This window comes from Pan paniscus, chromosome 4 (assembly GCF_029289425.2).
Source record: "Pan paniscus chromosome 4, NHGRI_mPanPan1-v2.0_pri, whole genome shotgun sequence".
Classification (NCBI taxonomy): Eukaryota; Metazoa; Chordata; class Mammalia; order Primates; family Hominidae; genus Pan; species Pan paniscus.
The window spans coordinates 174,821,683-174,837,075 of NC_073253.2; the positions used below are offsets into that span (position 1 = coordinate 174,821,683).

Sequence of the window (15,393 nt, forward strand, 5' to 3'; positions counted from 1 at the left end):
AGGATGACGAGCTTCCTCCCTTTGGCGGGGCCCTGGGGAGGTGGGACCTTCTCGCCCTGGCCAAGAAGATTCAGGGATCAAAGGTTGAGTCGCAGGAGAAAGTCAGGTGTGGGGAGGCCTGCTGCAGCCCAGGGAATCAGCTTCTCTAGGGACACAGTCCTGGGGATGGAGCCCTACCTCCGTCAGCTGACCTAGCCCCGCCAGAGTTCATGGCCTCTCTGGGTCCCTGGGCTGAGCCTGACACTCAGGTGGGAGGAGGTAGCTGACTCCCCATGCCCATAGCCCTGGTCATATCCCCAGTCAGACCCCTGCTCTGGAGGAGGCCCTATCCGCCTGTTGTAGGAAGTGGCAGGAAAACCAGCCACAGACTCCGGCCACAGGCTGAGTATCTTAACATCAGTGTGGACCAAAAGCTACTTAGGCCCACAGTAGGGAGGTGACAACCCTGCTGGATCTAGAGAGTCCCAGGCAGCACCTGGCCTGGCCATGGGCAAGTGGCAGAGTCCCAGGCTGTTCCTGGGGGCTGGGGGCATTCCAGTCCGGACAAATACGCTATGTAGGAGGGTGGGACTGCACAGAGCTCAGGGCAGGGCAGAGTGTAGCCAGGAGGGGCCGGGGCTTGAAGGCCAGGCTGGAGGCTCAGACAGTGCCTTTGTACAGAGGACCCAGGGAAGGGGCAGGGCCAGGTCTGATCAGAGTCCTGGGATGCAGGCAGGTCAAAGACTGAGAGGGGAACCCCAGGGAAAGGGCATGGTGGGCCTGGGCTGAGGCAGCAGGCTGAAGGGAAGGGGCTGGATCCCAGACAGAATCTGCAAGAGATGGGATGTGGGAACTAAGGAGGGGGTGGAGGGGCTGGGATGACCCTGGACATTTGGCGTGACTAGTGGGACATCAGCTCATCCAGCTGTTCCAGCGGGCCCAGGGCAGGCCTGCTCCCTCCAGGGCATGGGGGCTGCAATGCAGCTGAGCTTGGAGAGGTATGACCGGGACCACCTGGTGGACATGAAATGCCCAGCTGTGCCACCAACTGGAATTGTGGTCACTGGATCTTGGCTCTGGTTTGCCCTCAGGGGAAGCATCTCCAACCCCACATCTCAGCGGTGGCCCTCCAGCCAGCATGCTCTGCCCGCAGTGCCTGCTTTACTCCTCCTGGCACCTATCACTGAGCGCTGCTTCATCTCCCACTAGAAAGGAGCCGCCTCCTGACCCCAGAGCCCCCCCGGGTCCAGCTGCAGCCTGGCACTTGGTGGGCACAGTCACTTCAGGCTGACTGGACAGTGCCCAGGGCTGGTGAGGGGTTCTGCTGTGAGCCCCCGGCAGGAGAAGGAACCCGGCATGTCACCTGCCCAGCATGGTCATGGCCTCGCCCTCGTCGCTGCAGCCCAGCAGCTGCTCCATGTTGGCGTCCAGGATGGCCAGGGCCACCTGCAGGATCACCTTGATGCCCTCATAGAAAAAGCAGTCGACGATGACCACGGCGCTCTCGAAGGGCATGACGCTGAGGAAGAGGGTCAGGAACCAGGACAGCGAGATGCTGGAGATCACCCCCAGGTCCTGCATCTTCTCCGAGAGCTGCGGCAGGAAGTCTCTCGTGAGCTCTTCGAAGATGCCTTGGTCCACCAGGGCTCCTGCGGGCAGGATGAGCGAGGCTGATGGTGAGCCCACCCTGTGGCCTGGGTGGGCCCTCGCCTGCAGCGTACGAGCCCTGGCCACTCCAGCCCTGCCAGCTGTGCAGTGAGGGCTGAGGGAGACTTGGAGTGCTGGGAGAAAACAAGGACGAAAAAACCCTTCAAGTCTCTCTAGAGCTCCCAAACCACTGGGCGAAATAACTATTTCTTCTACTACACTTGAATTTTATTTTGGGGAAATACTGATTTCTCCGTAAGGCATGAGAGGTAAACAGCGCCCTCAGTGACTCTGTCCCATCCTGATGATTGTGAATAGATGCAGCTCTGAAGGACCCCAAGAGCAGTAACTCCAAACACCAGACAGCAGGGGAAGGACAGGATAACATGCTTAAATATGAACCTAATTAAACACTCTTGCAAGTCCATTTCCACTTAATAACAGATTTCACTGGATATGAGTTCAGTAAAGTTGAGCATCAGGTTACATGGGGGATATATACTCTCTAGTTTTGATGTTTGAAATTTTCCATCATCAAAAAGTTGACAGGAAGTTAGATGGATAGGAATTTAGGCTCTGAGGGGACTTTCATAAACCACCGAATGTGTAATACTACCCTCTAACTCCTAGGGAACCCACGTGAAGCCTGGAGCTTGGCCTGGGAAGGGCTGCCACCCTCATGGAACCAGCAGGCACCTGGAGACCCGGGCGAGGCGGCACCCGGGGACACTCACCCACCACCCTGGTGTTGTAGTAGTCGGGCAGCATGCGCTCGCACAGGGCCACCAGCAGCCAGAAGGCCTCCTCCTCACTGCCATAGAGCAGGAGCACCGAGGTCACGATGTTCATTGCCTGCCGGGCACAGAGACAGGCGGGGAAGGCTTGCGCTGCTGGCCAGCAAAGAAAACTGCCTCTCCCCACCCCTCCCGGCCACCCCTCCCGGCCACCCCTCCCTGCAAGGGCCCACATGATCTTCTTTTTGTTGTTGTTATTTTTATTATTTTTCAGGTTCTCGTGGTGAAGATTAATGGCCTCCTCCTACAAGCAAATCTGCCTCTTCAGGAGGGCTGGGCATCTGGTAATGAGAAACTGCCCCTACCCAACTCTGGGAAATGTCAAAAGGCAATTTGTAGGAAACTGATGGAACAGAGAGTCTGCCAACTCCTTCAAACTGGGTCAGAAGGCACTGGGAAACCAGAGAAGGTGAACATCAACACATCACACTTCTGCGGAGTGGTGTTGGGTGTTGGAGGTGGGATTATGACCAAGCTGATGTGGAGGTGAGCCACAAGGCCAGAGCCCCACACCAAGGCCACCCACTCGGTGCACAACTAGGACCACACACAGCCCTAGCTGCTAACAAGACCTTTAAGGCAAACAGAAAGCCATACGACTTGGCCAGGAAAATGCCTAGATTTACAATCAAAAGCTGTGAGAAATGCTAACCTAAAGTACAATTAGATACCCTCATGCCCATCACTCTAACAACAACAGAATATAGCAAGTGTTGATGAGGATGTGGAGAAATCGAAACCCTTGTGAACTGCTGGTGGGGATATAAAATGGTGCAGCTGCTGGGGTGGAAGTATGGAGTTCCTCAAAAACTTAAAAATAGGCCACAGTAGCTCACGCTTTGTAATCCCAGCACTTTAGGAGGCTGAGGAGGTCGGATCACTTGAGCCCAGGAGTTCAAGACCAGCCTGGGCCACACAGTGAGACCCCGTCTCTATAAAAAATACAAAAAGTAACTGGGCGTGGTGGTGTGTACCTGTAGTTCCAGCTACCCAGGAGGCTGAAGTGGGAGGATCGATTGAGCCCAGTAGGTGGAGGCTGCAGTGAGCCATGATCATGCCACTGAGATCCAGTGTGGGCAACAGAAGGAGATCCTGTCTCAAAAAAAAAAAAAAAAAAAAAAGCCCAGGAATGGTGGCTGGTGGCTCACGCCTATAATCCCAGCACTTTGAGAGGCTGAGGCAGAAAGATCACTTGAGCCTAGGAGTTTGAGGCCAGTCTGGGCAAGACAGTGAGACCCCATGTCTAAAAAAAAAATATTAGCTGGGTGTGGTGGTACATGCCCTGGGAGGCTGAGGCAGGAAGATCCCCTGGTCCAAGGAGCTTGAGACCAGCCTGGACAACATAGCAAGACCCCGTCTCTAAAAATAATAATAATAATTTAAAATAAATTAAAAATAGAAATACTGGCCAGGCACAGTGGCTCACGCCTGTAATCCCAGCACTTTAAGAGGCCAAGGCAGGTGGATTACCTGATGTCAGGAGTTCAAGACCAGCCTAGCCAACATGGCGAGACCCCGTCTCTACTAAAAATACAAAACATTAACTGGGCGTGGTGGCACATGCCTGTAATCCCAGCTACTCAAGAGGCTGAGGCAGGAGAATCGCTTGAACCTGGGTGGTAGAGGTTGCAGTGAGCTGAGATTGCACCATTGCACTCCAGCCTGGGAAACAAGAGTGAGATTCTATCTCAAAAAAAAAAAAAAAAGAAAAGAAAAGAAAAGAAAATGTGGTCTATGTAATATGATGGAGCCTGAGAAAGAAATTCTGACACATTCATATGACATGGATGACCCTTGAGGATATCTTGCTAAGTGAAATAAGCCAGGCACAGTAAGGCAAATACTGTATTATTTCACTTATATGAGACACAGTCGTCAAATTCATAGCAATGGAAAGTAGAACAGTGGTTGCTAATGGTGATCGGGGCATGTTTAATGGGCACAGAGCTGTGGTTTTGCAAGATGAAGAGAGGTCTGGGGATGGATGGCGGTGACGGGCGTACAACAGTGTGAATGTGCTTAAAGCACTGAGCTGCACGCTTAAAAACAGTGAAGATGGGAAACTTTATGTTCTGTATGTGCCCGTTTCACCAAACACATACCACAGTCAAATGCTGCTGGGACTCAGACAAAAGTACAAAGACGACAACTTCTACTCGGCATGGGGATGCGATGAGCAATTAATACTGTTTTTAAATTACATCTTTTTCTGCTGGGCTCCTTCCTTGGGACACAAGGCAGGGTCACCACAGAGGCCTGGAACCACAGGGACCTGCTCCTGTGAACCTCTGGTGGCAGATGCTGTCTCTGGGCCCCTGTCAGGCCCCTTACCTGGCAGTAGCCGATGGTGGGGTTTCGGAAGGCATAGGCAGTCAGCACCCGCCGGAGGGCAGCAATCCCGAGCTCGTTCTGGAAGGCAGGGTGCTCGGGCATGGAGCGGTGCAGGTCTCGCTCGATCTCCTCTGTGGCCAGGCTGTACTTCCCGGTGGACTTCTCCACCAGCTCAGCATAGTACCCGGGGTGAGTCACCATCTCATTCCAGGCCCCTGGGGAGACACGGGTGCCAGCTGTCTCTGTCCTTCTTCTGGTACTTTGGGGGCAGTAACAGGGCAGGTTGGAGACACCGGGTGCCCCACAGAGGAGAGGTGGGACTTGGGGTCAAGCACAAGCTGCGAGGCAAGGTTTCCCTTGTGCTCCTGGGGAGGTTGCTCTACCCGAAAGTTCAAGTGGCTGACTTGCCTCTTCCAGCAACCACGGGTGTGAATGCTGTCAGAGCCTGTCCCAAGGAAAGGAGGCCTCTAGGGGACCTGTTTCCCTCCCACTGTGGGTGGGAGGGCACCACCCGGCCAGCAGAGTGCCCATTCCCCAGCCTGTGTCCCTCGAGACGCTCCTTCTGGTTGGGTCCCGGGCCAGAGCCCAGAGCCCAGAGCCCGGCTCCCGGCTGTGTGAAAGAGCTGGGAGCTCCTGCCTGGCCAACTCCAGGCCGGCTCAGGACAGACGAGCTCACACGGGGAGAGCTTGGGGACTGACTGGCTGAGCTGAGGCTGGGGGTGGCTGCACCCCACTCACCGGAGAAGAGGAGCCACAGCTCTCCCCGGAGGCTCTCAGGGATGCCCTTCAGGACCAGTGCCCGTGTCTTGGCTGTGCGGTACATGCACACGCCACGCCCGTACTCGAAGAAGTGGATGTGCCATGACTCCTCTTTCATCTTCTCCTTGGCCTGAGGGAAAAGCGCATCAGGGAGCCTGGGGGCCGAAGCGCATCTGAGTGCCGAGGCCTAGGCCACCGCGAAAGCCTCGTGAACACTCCAGACAGTGCTGGCCAGCAAGTGTGGCCTTCCTCACAATTCCCAGGAAAGACCAGGCCGCGCTGAGCCACACCTCCCAAGGCTCAGGAGACCAGCTCCTCAGCGGGAGGGCCCTTCCCTTCAGAGGCCTGGAGTCCGTGGCAAACAGCACACTGAGCAGGTCAGCGGAGCCCCCCAGAGAGTGCCTGCTCCGTCTCACGCTGCCGGGGTGCAGCCTGGGTGGGCACTGCCCAGTGGTCAGCCCAGGGCCCTGAGGGAAGGCCCAGGCCCAGGACTGGCTCCAGCTTTCCTCCTGAGGGCTCCGCTCTTGACGGAGGCTGGAGTGCCGGCGCTCAGGGCTCACCCCCTTGGCTCCAAGGTCCTCCATGGGCGAGTTTTTCTGGAAGAGCTTGAGCAGGCCCTGGGATGCGGTTGGCGCCTCCTGCGCACAGAAGCTCTGGCGGCTGCTGAGGGGAGAGGCTGGGCTGGCGGGCTGCTCCGACACCTCCTGAGGAGCTGGGGAAGACTAGAAAATAAAACAGGGAAGGGGACGCCCTAACAACTGTGCTGCCAGGTGGCCTCTGATGCGCCCCTCCATCCAGAGCTGGATCAGGGCCCGGTGCAAGAAGGGCCACGGGGGCAAACGGTGCACGAAGAGCCTGTCTGGCTGGGCAGGAGGCTGTGGCTGCAGCTCAGCCCTCAGCTCCTCTCTGGCTGCTGGACACCGAGTCCTCAGTAATTAAACCCACTCTCACCAGCGAGTCAGTCTCAGGGAGCGGGTTCTGGGCTCACCCTGTGGGGCCCTTTTCTGAGGGGGGTCAGTGCAAAGGACAGGAGAGGCCCTATCCTAACGTGGAGGCACACCCCTGCCCACCCTCGGGCCCATGCTTCCTGGGCTGCACAGAGGGCTGGGTGATGGCCTGTGATGTTGGGCTGGGCTCAGGGTGGGTTTAGGGCGACTGCGTCACCCGGTTGCTACCAAGGAAATGAGTGGCCCTTCTGCAGGAGTGTTGGGATAACCCAGGGAGCATGCAAGGCCTGCTGCTGCCATCATGGTGCCACACGGGCCTGAGAGTGATGCTGTGTTGGCAGAAAGCAAAGTCCAGTGGGGGAGAGCCCAGCTCGACCAGGGCCAGCTGACTGCCTGAACTTCTTGGCTGGGCAGGTGGTCGATTCCCCATGGTGGGCTCTGGCCTGAGCTGGGCTCTCTACCCCTCATACCCTCCCACTGGCTCTGGTCCCGTGGCCACGGTCCCACTCCATCCAGGGCTGGGGCAGCTGCCAGGGTGCTGGGCGCCCTCCTAAAACACTTCACATTCTGTGTTTTTTTGAGAGAACCCTGATCTTGACTATGGTGATGGCTTCATGGGCGTATACATGTTAAAACGTACCAAATTGTATTCCTTAAATATGTACAGTGTATTGCGTATCAATTTTACCTCAATAAAGTTGTTATTAATATAAAAGGAAAAAGGAAAAAAAAAAAAAGAGAGAACTCTGCTAGGTTCACACCCACAGTCTACCCCTCTGGCCCCTGTGATGTTAGAAATGGATTTTGGGTCCACTTAAACAAATGTTGACGACAAGCTGCCTGAATCCAGTGGGCACGGCCCCAATGCAGACTGCCTGCCTGCCTGGAGATCCTGCTTCCCACCTGAGCTCCCCCAGAGGGACCGACTAGGACACACATGGGCTCGCAGGCTGTGAGGTGCCTTGGAGGATCACACATCTCAGTGCCAGGGAAGGAGCCACACCGCCGGGTGTGTGGCGTGCAGGAGACGTGTGCTCCTGGCCAGGGAAGGGGCCAGACCGCCGGGTGTGTGGCGTGCAGCCGACGTGTGCTCCTGGCCAGGGAAGGAGCCACACCGCCGGGTGTGTGGCGTGCAGGAGACGTGTGCTCCTGGCCAGGGAAGGGGCCAGACCGCCGGGTGTGTGGCGTGCAGGAGACGTGTGCTCCTGGCCAGGGAAGGGGCCAGACCGCCGGGTGTGTGGCGTGCAGCCGACGTGTGCTCCTGGCGAGGCGGCAAGCGCGGCACCAAGCTCAGGGACCAGGCGGCTTTCGGCAGAAGCTTGGCTCAAGTCCCACCTTACATTCGGGCTTACTGGCCTCAGGTGGGTGCTCAGAGCTGCCTGGGATCTTATGTATTCCTAGTCCAGTCCTCCCCTCTTCCCCGAGGTAACCACCTCACATAAACCTCCAAAACCACTTGCCATCCTTGCATCCCACTGAACCACACTTCTTCCTGTTTAACTGAGAACAGGGAACAATCCGAGCCCTCCACGGGTGCCCTCCTGCCCGCCCACCTGCCTGCACCTGGACCCCATCCCCTGCCTTCTCTGCAGGAGTCGCTCTCCAGCACAGAACTGCACTGTTACTCCTCTAAAGCCCACCCTCACTCTGGCTGGGTGCTGTTCACCTATTATGCTCCCTCTGCTAAGATTCATCCAGTTGTACACCGTATGTTTACTTTTGGATATATATGTTAAACTTCCATTAAAATTCTAGCCCTCCCAGAAGTTACCTCTGTTACTCTGTTGACCTTTATACAAAATTTCTTGAAAGAGATGCTTAATCTCACTGTCTCCTTTCCCCCTTTCAAGTTTTTTTTCCCTGTTAGAAAGTGTATATTTATACTGTAACATTTTATGCTAATATCATTATATAGTTTCCTTAGTCCTCTCTTTTTAAGATGTCAATTCCCTACTACAAGCAATATTGAAATTAGCTAGCAGGCCTTTTCTTCCCACTTTCCTCCCTCTCTGCCAACATCTGATCAAAAGGATATATTTTTAATTAATAAGGCAATCAGTGAGCTTATTCTACTTTCCATATCTTTCCATATACCTTCCCTTTTTTTTTTTTTTTTTTTTTTGAGATGGAGTCTTGCTCTGTCACCCAGGCAGGAGTACAGAGGTGTGATCTCAGCTCACTGCAACCTCTGCCTCCTGGGCTCAGGCAATTCTCCTGCCTCAGGCTCCCAAGTAGCTGGGATTACAGGTGTGTGCCACCATGCCCGGCTAATTTTTGTATTTTTAATAGAGACGAGGTTTCACCATGTTGGCCAGGCTGGTCTCAAACTCCCAACTTCAGGTGACCCGCCTGCCTCGGCCTCCCAAAGTGTTGGGATTACAGGCATGAGCCATCACGCCCAGCCTCATATACCTCCCTAATGTCAGGTTTTGATTGTACTATGTCTCCATCATCAGAGACTATAACATTTATATACTGCCACCTCTATTCCTACTATCTAACCTTAATTCCACAGCTAAATATAATCAATGCTACCACCAGTCCTTAGGCCCAAGCTGCTTCCATCACTCCTTGGTTATCTGGAGTCTGTTCTCCAGCAGACTCCACAGAAGCTGAGAGAGCCCCTGAACTCCTCTGCATGTTCTTTACAGCCTATGGTCTTTATACCTGAAGGTCAATTTGGCTGGGTATAAAATCCCTGGGTCACAGCTTCTTTTACTGTATATCTTAAAAATGTTACTCTGTATAATCTCAGCACTCTGGGAGGCTGAGGCAGGTGGATCACCCTAGGTCAGGAGCTCGAGATCAGTCTGGCCAACATAGTGAAATCTCAACCCCATCTCTACAAAAAATACAAAAATTAGCCAGGCATGGTGGCACATACACGTAGTCCCAGCTACTCACGGGCCTGAGGCACAAGATTGCTTGAACCTGGGAGGCAGAGGTTGCAGTGAGCCGAGATTGTGCCACTGCACTCCAGGAGACACCCTCCCCAACCCCCACCAAAAAGTTACTCTAAAATGTTGTTACTGTATCACAAAGTCTGATACCTCTCTTGAGGAGGAATCTCTCAGGATCGTGGCCCACTGCAACCTCCCTCTCCCACCTCCTGGGTTCAAGTGATTCTTGTGCCTCAGCCTCCCAAGTAGCTGTGATTCCAGGCATGTGCCACTACACCTAGCTTAGTTTTGTATTTTTAGTAGAGACAGAGTTTCACCATGTTGGCCAGGCTGGTTTTGAACTTCTGGCCTCAAGTGATCTGCCTGCTTCAGCCTCCCAAAGTGCTGGGATTACAGGTGTGAGCCACTGTGCCCAGCCTGGAATAATTTTTTAATCTTTAAAATTGAACAGTTTTATGAGATTTTATGTCAATATCGACTATTTTGTGTTGATTTTTCTAGACATTCAATGTGTCCTTCCACTATACAAGTTCAAGCTTATTTTATCAGTTTTCCTGAATCACAGTTTCTATTACCTGTTATTCCACTGCTTTTTTCTGGGAAGGGTGTGGGATGGCACTACGATTATATGTAAGTTTGATCTTCTTTGCCTAACTTCTTTATCCCTTCTCTGGACAACTTCTTCTCTATTTGTTTGAGTCTCCTCTGACTCCATTTTTCTCCTATCTCTTCCTTATTTACCTTAATGTATTTTCATTCTTGTGTTCCTGATTTTCATTTCAGAAATATCTGGGTTTTTTTTCTTATTTCCTCCTGAGTCCTGTCAACTCTCTTCATATTTTTCTTTTGACTAGTCACTTTTAACCTGAGCTTTTTAAACATTTTTAATTTATACCATTCTTTAGTAGTTTCTGTCATTTTTCTAATTCCTTTGAGATCACTCAGAAACATCAGGACACAGTTTTCATCTGCCTGGAGGAATGTTTTTCTGGTGTGCTTTCATTATCTGTGGGAGGTTATCTGGTTCACTTTCTCCCCGCAATATCTTTGTATAGGGTGTGATCAGCATCTTTTCCTGTTCTTTCAGCGGATGTTCTATGTACGGGCAGTTGTGGGTCAGAGTAGCTTTCTGAACTCCACAGCTGGAGAGGCCTTTCCCCTGCTGTGGTCGGTCTGTGTAGCCCTTGCTCCTGTACTTTCTGGGATTGGCCACCTCTTTCTTGTATCTAAAGCTTTTCTCCTTTACCCCAAGTGTTCCTGCTCTGTTCAATCCCAGTCCTTTTTTTCTTGGGGTGAGCTCTTGTCTTTCGGAAGAGAAGTTTTTGTTAAGGGCATGGGTTTCCCTCACATTCTCGATCTTTCCTCAGCCGTATAATACGTCAGGCAGCGATAAGGCTGTGGGTAGAAATAAAGCAGGATTTTGTGCTTCCATTAATAAAAAAAAGCCTCCTCTATAAACTGGAGCCTGAGAAATCGGTTCCCAATTTCACTGGCTGTCTCTCAGATTCACTTGTTGAGGTTTCCATTTGCTGAGTAGTCTCTTGTGAGGGGTATTCTGGTGACTTCTGGATTCCTTGGCTCTTAGGACTATCAGAGCCCCTCTTCCTTCCCGCCATTGCCTCAGCACAGCTACTGGCTCTGTGTCTGCACAGAGTCATGCCACAGTTGGTGGTCTGGCCTCCAACTGTGGTGCACAGTTGGTGGTCTGGCCTCCAACTGTGGTGCACAGTTGGTGGTCTGGCCTCCAACTGTGGTGCACAGTTGGTGGTCTGGCCTCCAACTGTGGTGCACAGTTGGTGGTCTGGCCTCCAACTGTGGTGCACAGTTGGTGGTCTGGCCTCCAACTGTGGTGCACAGTTGGTGGTCTGGCCTCCAACTGTGGTGCACAGTTGGTGGTCTGGCCTCCAACTGTGGTGCACAGTTGGTGCATAGAGCATAGCACGGAGGTTCCTTGAAATATTAAAAATAGAACTGCTATACAATCCAGCAATTCCACTCCAGGGTATGTCCCCAAAAGAACTGAAAGTAAAGATTCAAACAGACATCTGTACACCCATGTTCACAGCAGCGTTACTCATAATAGCCATGAGGCGGAAGCAGTCCAAGTTTCAACGGTGAACAAAATGTGGCTTATCCATACAATGGCATATGATTCAGCCTTAAAAAAGAAATCTTGAGCACGCTACAACAGGGATGAACCTGGAGGACATCACGCTGAATGAAATAAGCCAGGCACAAAAGGGAAAATACTATATGCTTCCACTTATGTGCATTACCTAGAATAGTTCAATTCAAGTCAAAAAAGTAGCATGGTGCTTGCCAGGGGCTGGGGGAGTGGGGGCTGAGGAGTTACTGTTTAATGGGTTCAGAGTTTCAGTTTTGCAAAACTGAAAAAGTTCTGTGGATGGATGGTGGTGATGGCATAGCAATGTCAATGTACTTAATGGTAAATGTTGTTATGTGTATTTTATCACAATAGCGTCTCCTGAATCTGACCCCTTCTTACACCTACACTGTTCCTACCCTTGATGCTCGACTCCATCATCTTGTGCCCCTGCTTCTGTGATGGGCTCCAGCCGGCCTCCTTGCTTCTATTCTTGCCACTCTCTAGTCCAGCACTGCCCAAGAAAGATGATGAGAGCCACAAATGTAATTGTAAATTTTCTAGTAGCCACATTGTAAAGTCCTAAAGTAAATTATTGAGATTAATTTTAACAATATATTTGACTTAATCCAATGTATCCAAAATACTCGCATTTCAACAGGAATCAATTTAAAAATGATGGAGTGGCCAGGCACGGTGGCTCACCCCTGTAATCCCGGCACTTTGGGAGGCTGAGGCAGGTGGATCGCCTGAGGTCAGGAGTTCAAGACCAGACTGGCCAACATGGCAAAAACCCGTCTCTACTAAAAATACAAAATAAGCCGGGCGTGGTGGTGGACGCCTGTAATCCCAGCTACTCGGGAGGCTGAGGCAGGAGAATCACTTGAACCTGGGAGGCAGAGGATGCAGTGAGCCAAGACTGCCCCACTGCACTCCAGCCTAGGTGACAGAGCAAGACTCTGTCCCCCCCCCAAAAAAAAAGATGGAGGTATTTTACGTTTTTCTTTTCATATGAAGTCTCCAAAACCCGTGTACAGTGATCTGAACACTCACAGCACATTTCCATTGGGACCCGCTGGATTTCCAGCGCTCCATGGCCACACGTGGCTGCTGTACTAGACGGGGCACCTCTAATCCACTGTCAACATGGACGGCCACAGTAACCCCATTAACACGTAAACAGGTCGTGCCCTCCTCTGGTCATGACTCTTCACTGGCTTCCCCTCTCACCTGAAGTCAAAGCTGCAGCACTCACAGGGCCTACGGGCTTTCGGTGACTTGGCCTTCTGCCACCTCTCTGGTCTCACCTCCTACACCTGGTCAGTCTCCTAAGCCCTGGTCCCAGAAGCCCGTGCCACGTCCAATCCTGTCTCCCAGCTTGCTGTGCTCTCTGCCTCCAACACCCTGCCCCAGACAGGCTATGGCTAGTTCCCCTGCTTCCTTCCAGTTTCTCCTCCAGTGCTGCCTGATCAGAGAGGTTGCCCATGAGCAACAGAGAGAAAATGGAGCCCCCTTCTTTCCCCTGGCACTCCTGATCCCCTCATCCTGCTTTATTTCTACCCACAGCCCTTATCACTGCCTGACATATTGTATGTTTATTTGCTTACTGCCTCCCTCACTGGAATATTAGCTCTAAGTGAACAGGCACTCTGTCCGATGCGTTCACTGTTCTACTCCTGGGGCCTAGAATAGCAGCTGGCACCTAACAGGAATGCAATAAAATGTGTTTGGATGCATGAAGCCGAGTGCCTGGGAGGGGCCATGAGTGGTGCTTACTCAGCTTTCAGGAAGTGTGGGGCCTCATGGAGGCAGAGGAGGCTCGACCACCCTGTTCACTGCCCCTGCCACTCAATCCAACTTCACTCTTTCTTGAAATCCCAGATGAAGCCCAACCTTCTCCACACCTTTCTTCATGTCTGCAATCCACACTGATTCCGCCCACCCCTTCCCATGCGCTCACTGACATAGTAATTTATTTAGCATCTATTATTGGCAGACAATGTAAAGGCCTGCCTGGGCCAGACCACATACGGCTCTAGAGCATGGAGGACACGCACAGCCCCAGCTCCCACGCCTGCTGCCCAATGGGATGGGGCCTTTAGGGCTGGGCACTGACTTCTAGAGAAGCTGGATCTGTGAATTTGCATATGGACTCTTCCAATGGCCAAATGTTTTTGCAAATTCAGACTCAACGACAGCAGCAGCACATCCATCTTGTCACACCAGAAAGCAAGGAATCAAAGACGACCAGTGTCGTGCCCAGGGACTCTCAGGGCTAGACCAGATGAGCCCCTCTGGCCACAGATAGAATAAGCATAGTGATTCCAGTGGAAAGACACACATTAAGTTGCTTAAATCCATACGTTCATAATTACAATAAAAAGTAAACCAAAAAACTCACTGGTCACATGTGGAAGACACTAGAAAACCAACTCATCATTATTTTGACAACTGGTGAGTAAGAGGAAAGAGTAAAACATGTATTCCACCTTTCCTCTATGAACCGTGCCTGGGGTCAGCTTCCCTCTTTGGGAGAATTTCAGCTCCCAGACGAAAGGAGGAATGGAATGAGCATGCCGCTGGCCACTGGCCGCTGGATCCAGGCATATTCTCAATGACTGACAGTAGCATAGAGAGGTGGCTGGTTGTCAGACATCTCTTGTTGGGAGTAAACAGCACCTCAAGCCTGCCCACAGGCAGACCTGCCAGAACCAAAATCAGCTGAGCCTGAATGTGATCACGGCTCTCGGTCTCACCACTCAACCAACTTAAACAAGAGACACAGGAGCTTGCTAAATGCCTGCAGCGGATGCAAGCAGCAAAACCAGACGATGAAAGACTCTACGGCACAAGTGACCGATTCCTTCAAAAAAATATTGTGGAAGAATAAACAAGAGCTAGGTGGAGCAGAAGCCCGTAGATTAAACAGATTTAAGAGACCTATCAACCAAGAGTGACATGTGTGACTTTCGTCTGCCTCAGTTCAAATAATCAAACCATGAAAAGTACACTTGCACACGGGGAAGTGTGAATACAATATTTGGTGATATTAAGGAATTCTTGTTAAGTTTGCTGGTACAATAGTGATACTGCAGTTCTACCGTCAAGAACTTCAGCCTGAACGCCTGGCAGGGAAGGTCATGGGAACAAAGCCGAAGTGTACAGGCCTCCACAGTGTGGCTTTGCTCTGAGTGCAGCAGCAACGCAGAAAGGACAGCCAGAGAAGGTTCCTCATGGGCAATGGGCCCAGCAGGAGTGAGGAGTACCGGGTGTGTGGCTGGGGGTGCAGAGAGGCTGTGATGTTGCTGGGCAGTGTGGGTCTGGGCTAGGGGTCTCTTGCCAGCTCTGACACATCCACCCCTAGGCGGAGGCCCACAGCAGGAACCATGGGGTCAGGCTCCAGCGGGGAGGCTGATGGATGCCCTGGCTCTTCCTGGGCCCAACTCGACCCTGCTGCTCCCAAGGGGCTTCTCACCTCTGTGCTAGGGTCCACAACACTGGCTTTCCTGCTCCCGATACTGCCTGGCTGCTTGGATGGTGTTTTCTGGAGGAAGTCAGAGATCCTCTGCACCAAGAAATCACGGTCTTTCAGGTTGGCAAACAGGAATGTCATTTTGCTTTTGGTGCTGATGGACAGGGGGCTGGGCAGCACGCTGGAGCTGTCAGCTTTTTCGACAATGGTCACCTGAGAAGGTGAAAGAACTCTTTTGGGTGTCTGCATCTCAGGCCCTGCAGCTGGGCATGCTTTGTGAATGGCAGACTGTCACGCAGCTGTCCTCTCCTGGGCACAATGCAGTGAGTGGCCCAACTGTCCTCACATTCTGACTCTGCCACCTGCTGCACCTAACCCCGAGCAAGCTGCCTGTGCCTCTAAGGTCCCGTTTTTCCTGTCGATGGCGGGGAGCACACCGGCCGTGCAGGGTGGTTCTGAG

The 15,393-nt window shown here is 52.4% G+C and overlaps 1 protein-coding gene across 4 annotated transcripts in view; it reads right to left on the minus strand.

The window, feature by feature from the left end:
• Positions 1 to 15,393, minus strand: part of TBC1D9B (TBC1 domain family member 9B) — a 46,399-nt gene that overhangs the window by 11,250 nt on the left and 19,756 nt on the right. For 2 of the 4 annotated variants that reach the window (XM_034961213.3, XM_034961214.3), the window contains exons 7-12: positions 14,937 to 15,146; positions 6,071 to 6,232; positions 5,490 to 5,640; positions 4,752 to 4,966; positions 2,361 to 2,478; positions 1,343 to 1,628 (exon numbers count right to left, since the gene is read on the minus strand). In XM_034961213.3, the coding sequence (XP_034817104.1) occupies positions 1,343 to 1,628; positions 2,361 to 2,478; positions 4,752 to 4,966; positions 5,490 to 5,640; positions 6,071 to 6,232; positions 14,937 to 15,146 (1,142 nt within the window). Of the gene's footprint in view, positions 1 to 1,342; positions 1,761 to 2,360; positions 2,479 to 4,751; positions 4,967 to 5,489; positions 5,641 to 6,070; positions 6,233 to 14,936; positions 15,147 to 15,393 lie in introns of all 4 variants that reach the window. The other 2 variants (XM_055112904.2, XM_063604339.1) reach the window with 1 other exon arrangement.